Source organism: Chiloscyllium plagiosum, unplaced genomic scaffold (genome assembly GCF_037043375.1).
Source record: "Chiloscyllium plagiosum isolate Xiang-an unplaced genomic scaffold, Cpla_swu_hap1 HiC_scaffold_51, whole genome shotgun sequence".
NCBI classification, from domain to species: domain Eukaryota; kingdom Metazoa; phylum Chordata; class Chondrichthyes; order Orectolobiformes; family Hemiscylliidae; genus Chiloscyllium; species Chiloscyllium plagiosum.
In genome coordinates, this window is record NW_028270189.1 from 3,819,038 (window position 1) to 3,825,207 (window position 6,170).

At 56.4% G+C, this 6,170-nt stretch overlaps 1 protein-coding gene across 1 annotated transcript in view; it reads left to right on the forward strand.

The window, feature by feature from the left end:
- Positions 1 to 890: 890 nt before the first annotated feature.
- Positions 891 to 6,170, forward strand: part of ufc1 (ubiquitin-fold modifier conjugating enzyme 1) — a 21,601-nt gene continuing 16,321 nt past the window's right edge. The window contains exons 1-2 of the mRNA XM_087985234.1: positions 891 to 1,028; positions 5,685 to 5,752. Coding sequence (XP_087841360.1) covers positions 906 to 1,028; positions 5,685 to 5,752 — 191 coding nt within the window. The 5' untranslated portion in view covers positions 891 to 905. The remainder of the gene's footprint in view (positions 1,029 to 5,684; positions 5,753 to 6,170) is intronic.

Here is a 6,170-nt window from a genome sequence, read left to right on the forward strand (position 1 = left end):
TGGAGTGTGACCTTATAGGTACCCTCCAGTGTGGGAACAGGCCCTTCAGCCCAACAGGTCCACACCTACCCTCCACTGAGTGACCCACTCAGTCCCATTTCCCTCTGACTAATGCACCAATCACTATGGGACAATTTAGCACGGCCAATTTACCTGACCTGCGCATCTTCGGACTGTGGGAGGAAACCCACGCAGACACGGGGAGAATGTGCAAACTACACTCAGACTGAGGCTGGAATTGAACCTGAGGACCCTGTTGCTGTGAGGCAGCGGTGCTAACCACTGAGTCACCCTTAGAGGTTTATAAAATCACAATAAGTGTGGATAGGGCAAATATACATGGTCCTTTCCCCCGGGGTGGGTGAGCCTAGAACTACAGGGCCATAGGTTTAAGGTCAGAGGGGGGAAAGGGACCCGAGGGGTGCCCTTTCCCCCCCCCAAGAGGGTGGTAGGTGTATGGAATGCGCTGCCAGAGGAAGTGGTGGGGGCTGGTACAATGACAAGGTTTAAAAGGCATCTGGAGGGGGAACGTGGATAGGGAGGGTTTAGAGGGAGATGGGCCAAGTGTTGGCAAATGGGGACTGGATTAGGTTAGGATAGCACAGACGGGATGGGCCGAAGGGTCTGTTTCTGTGCTGCACATCACTATGACCTAAATTGCACCTTCCATGCACCACCATTTGAAGCCTTTAATGGTGCTGCGGGCATCAAAGCAAAGAGGGCAGGAGGTGGTTGGGGTTTCAGGTCAAAACAGTGCATAAAGTCACATTAACCAGAATGGGGGCAAGGGAGAGAAAGAGAAAGACTACAACTCCCGGCATGCTCCAGCAGACGGAGGCGCGCGTCACTTCCTGCCACCGCACGGGGAGACCGCGCCTGCGCAGCTCGCCCCTGGGTCGGGTGTCATGGCGGACGAGGCCACCCGCCGCATCCTGAGCGGGATCCCGCTGCTGCGGACCAACGCGGGCCCGCGGGACGCCGAGCGCTGGCGAGAGCGCCTCAAGGAGGAGTACCAGGCGCTCATCAAGGTGAAAGCGGCCGGCTCGGCCGGGCGGGGGTGCTCCTCCCTCCGGGGAGACGGTTTACGGGGGCGGTGTCGCAGCGACATGGGTCCCTCCGGCGCCGCTTCCGGTCCGAGTGGGTGTCGCCGTCAAATATGTCCGGGGGGTCCCGCCCTCTGATCATCTGGGTTCCGTTTACACACTCATTACTGCGCCCTCCCCCACCCTACCCCAGCACAGGGTTAGATACAGAGTAAAGCTCCCTCTACACTGTCCCCCCACTCCCAGGGACAGGGAGTTAGATACAGAGTAAAGCCCCCTCTACACTGTCCCCCCCACTCCCAGGGACAGGGGGTTAGATACAGAGTAAAGCTCCCTCTACACTGTCCCCCACTCCCAGGGACAGGGGGTTAGATACAGAGTAAAGCTCCCTCTACACTGTCCCCTACTCCCAGGGACAGGGGGTTAGATACAGAGTAAAGCTCCCTCTACACTGTCCCCCACTCCCAGGGACAGGGGGTTAGATACAGAGTAAAGCTCCCTCTACACTGTCCCCCACTCCCAGGGACAGGGGGTTAGATACAGAGTAAAGCTCTCTCTACACTTTCCCCCACTCCCAGGGACAGGGGGTTAGATACAGAGTAAAGCTCCCTCTACACTGTCCCCCACTCCCAGGGACAGGGGGTTAGATACAGAGTAAAGCCCCCTCTACACCGTCCCCCACTCCCAGGGACAGGGGGTTAGATACAGAGTAAAGCTCCCTCTACACTGTCCCCTACTCCCAGGGACAGGGAGTTAGATACAGAGTAAAGCCCCCTCTACACCGTCCCCCACTCCCAGGGACAGGGGGTTAGATACAGAGTAAAGCTCCCTCTACACTGTCCCCCCACTCCCAGGGACAGGGAGTTAGATACAGAGTAAAGCCCCCTCTACACTGTCCCCCCCACTCCCAGGGACAGGGGGTTAGATACAGAGTAAAGCTCCCTCTACACTGTCACCCACTCCCAGGGACAGGGTGTTAGATACAGAGTAAAGCTCCCTCTACACTGTCCCCTACTCCCAGGGACAGGGGGTTAGATACAGAGTAAAGCTCCCTCTACACTGTCCCCCACTCCCAGGGACAGGGGGTTAGATACAGAGTAAAGCTCCCTCTACACTGTCCCCCACTCCCAGGGACAGGGGGTTAGATACAGAGTAAAGCTCTCTCTACACTTTCCCCCACTCCCAGGGACAGGGGGTTAGATACAGAGTAAAGCTCCCTCTACACTGTCCCCCACTCCCAGGGACAGGGGTTAGATACAGAGTAAAGCCCCTCTACACCGTCCCCACTCCCAGGGACAGGGGGTTAGATACAGAGTAAAGCTCCCTCTACACTGTCCCCTACTCCCAGGGACAGGGGGTTAGATACAGAGTAAAGCCCCCTCTACACTGTCCCCACTCCCAGGGACAGGGGGTTAGATACAGAGTAAAGCCCCCTCTACACTGGTCCCCCCACTCCCAGGGACAGGGGGTTAGTTACAGAGTAAAGCTCCCTGTACACTGTCCCCCCACTCCCAGGGACAGGGGGTTAGATACAGAGTAAAGCTCCCTCTACACCGTCCCCCACTCCCAGGACTGGGGGTTAGATACAGAGTAAAGGCTCCCTCTACACTGTCCCCCACTCCCAGGGACAGGGGGTTAGATACAGGGTAAAGCTCCCTTTACACTGTCCCCCCACTCCCAGGGACAGGGGGTTAGATACAGGGTAAAGCTCCATCTACACTGTCCCCCCACTCTCAGGGACAGGGGGTTAGATAGAGAGTAAAGATCCCTCTACACTGTCCCCCCACTCCCAGGGACAGGGGGTTAGATACAGAGTAAAGCTCCCTCTACACTGTCCCCCACTCCCAGGGACGGGGGGGTTAGGTACAGAGTAAAGCTCTCTCTGCACTGTCCCACACCCCAAGGGACAGGGGGTTAGATACAGAGTAAAGCTCTCTCTACACTGTCCCCCATTCCCAGGGACAGGGGGTTAGATACAGAGTAAAGCTTCCTCTACACTGTCCCCCCACTCCCAGGGACGGGGGTTAGTTACAGAGTAAAGCTCACTCGACACTCCCCCCACTCCCAGGGACAGGGGGTTAGCTACAGAGTAAAGCTCCCTTTACATTGACCCCCACTCCCAGGGATAGGGGGTTAGATACAGAGTAAAGCTCCCTCTACGCTGTCCCCCCACTCCCAGGGACAGAGGGTTAGATACAGAGTAAAGCTTCCTCTACACTGTCCCCCACTCCCAGGGGGACAGGGGGTTAGATACAGAGTAAAGCTCCATCTACACTATCCCCCACTCCCAGGGACAGGGGGTTAGTTACAGAGTAAAGCTCACTCGACACTCCCCCCACTCCCAGGGACAGGGGGTTAGTTACAGAGTAAAGCTCCCTCTACAATGTCCCCACTCCCAGGGGGACAGGGGGTTAGATACAGAATAAAGCTCCCTCTACACTGTCCCTCCCACTCCCAGGGACAGGGGGTTAGATACAGAGTAAAGCTCCATCTACACTATCCCCCCACTCCCAGGGACAGGGGGTTAGATACAGAGTAAAGCTCCATCTACACTATCCCCCACTCCCAGGGACAGGGGGTTAGATACAGGGTAAAGCTCCCTCGACACTCCCAGGGACAGGGGGTTAGTTACAGAGTCAAGCTCCCTCTACAATGTCCCCATTCCCGGGGACAGGGGGCTAGATACAGAGTAAAGCTCTCTCTACACTGACCCCCACTCCCAGGGACAGGGGGTTAGATACAGAGTAAAGCTCCCTCTACAATGTCCCCATTCCCGGGGACAGGGGGCTAGATACAGGGTAAAGCTTTCTCTACACTGTCCCCCCACTCCCAGGGACAGGGACAGCAAGGCTTCCTCTGTACTGACCTTGTTAAAACACCCTACAACACCAGGGTATAGTCTGACAGGTTTATTTGGAAGCACTAGCTTTCGGAGCACTGCTCCTTTCCCAGGTAGCTAATGGGGCAGGATGGTAGGACACCGAATGTATAGCACAAGATTATGCTGTCCTACAATGGATGCGATATGTTGAGCAAACTAAGATTACATCTCTGGGACACCCGCGCCGTCCACCCTGTGTCTGAACACTTCAACTTCCCCCTTTCCCACTCCGTCAAGGACATAGAGGTCCTGGGCCTCCTGCCCCGCCAAACCGTTACCACCTGGAGGAGGAACACCTCGTATTCCGACCCCGCATCCACACGGGATCAATGTGGATTGCAACAGCTTCCTCATTTCCCCTTCCCCCTCCCACCCCAATGCCACCGGCCTCTGACCCATCACCTTCTCCCTCACCTTCATCCACTCAATCACTTTCCCAGCTCACTCCCCACCCCCAACCCAACCCTCCCTGACCCACAAGCCTCATTCCTGATGAAGGGCTTGTGCCCGAAATGTGGATTCTCCTGCTCCTCGGATGCTGCCTGACCCTGCTGTGCTTTTCCAGCAGCGCACACACTCTCTTGACCCTGATCGCCAGCATCTGCCATCCTCGCTTTCTCCCCAGTGACTGATAAATCGACTGACCTTCACGGACACTCCCAGACGCATACAGGGCAAGAGAATAAATGTTATTCCAGTTAGTATTAGCTCGTCAAAAACCAGATTTAAGTGCCCTTTCACTGAAGTGCAGAAGGATCAGCTGCCAATAACGTTTTATTGGACAGAATGACGAAGATCAAAGGAGAATGTGACATGGTGGCTCACTGCTGCCCCACAGCGCCAGGAACCTGGGTTCGTTCCCACCCTCGGTCTGTGTGGAGTTTGAACATTCCCCCTCGTGTCTGCACGGGTTTCCTCCGGGTGCTCCGGTTTCCTCCCACAGTCCAAAAGATGTGCAGGTTGGGGTGGATTGGCCGTGCTAAATTGTCCCCGTAGTGCCCAGGGATGTGCAGGTTAGGGTGGATTGGCCGTGCTAAATTGTCCCCGTAGTGCCCAGGGATGTGCAGGTTAGGGTGGATTGGCCGTGCTAAATTGTCCCCGTAGTGCCCAGGGATGTGCAGGTTAGGGTGGATTGGCCGTGCTAAATTGTCCCGTAGTGCCCAGGGATGTGCAGGTTAGGGTGGATTGGCCATGCTAAATTGTCCCATAGTACCCAGGGATGTGCAGGTTAGGGTGGATTGGCCGTGCTAAATTGTCCCCGTAGTGCCCAGGGATGTGCAGGTTAGGGTGGATTGGCCGTGCTAAATTGTCCCGTAGTGCCCAGGGATGTGCAGGTTAGGGTGGATTGGCCGTGCTAAATTGTCCCCGTAGTGCCCAGGGATGTGCAGGTTAGGGTGGATTGGCCGTGCTAAATTGTCCCCGTAGTGCCCAGGGATGTGCAGGCTATGTTGAAAAATACAGTGTAATGGGGAAGGGTAGAGGGGTGGGTCTGGGCGCGATGTTCTTCAGAGGATTCCGTGTGGACTTGCTGGGGGTTGTATTCTCGAACCCCTACCCCTCCGTCCTGATGAGTCTCTCTGCACCCTGTGCGAAGTCTGGAGGTCTCGTCTGAATCCTGTCTCTCTCTCTGCACACTCCATGTTTTGCGCCCTCTGGCCCGAGGGGTTCAGGATCTGCTCAGAGTGGCCCCGCGGCGTGACCTGTTTCAGTGACCCACCCCTCCTTTCCATTTGGAAACGCCTGTTCCTTTCTCACTGCAGTACGTGGAAAATAACAAGCAGGCCGACAACGACTGGTTCCGGCTGGAGTCGAACAAGGACGGAACGCGGTGAGTGACACCGAGCACTGATATGTCTGCCTGTCCTTGAGCCGTAGCGTCATGCGGCAGCGAAACAGGCCCTTCGGTCCAACCAGTCCGTGCCGGCCATAAACCAATCCCACCCCTGCCCCACTCCTCGCCCGTATCCCTCCAATTCAGGCACTTACCCAAATGTCTTTTAAACGTTGTGGCTCTACCCTCAACCACCACTTCCTGTGGACGTTCATCCCACACACCCGCTCGGATTGCTGGGATTGGAGGGTTTGCGCTGTAGGGCCAGGCTCAGTGGGCCGGCGCTGTTTTCCCTCTGTATCCCTCCAAACCCTCCCTATCCATGTCCCCCATCCAGACGCCTTTAAAATGGTGGCATTGTCCCAGCCCCCACCACATCCCCTGGCAGCTCGTTCCACACACGTATCACCCTCTC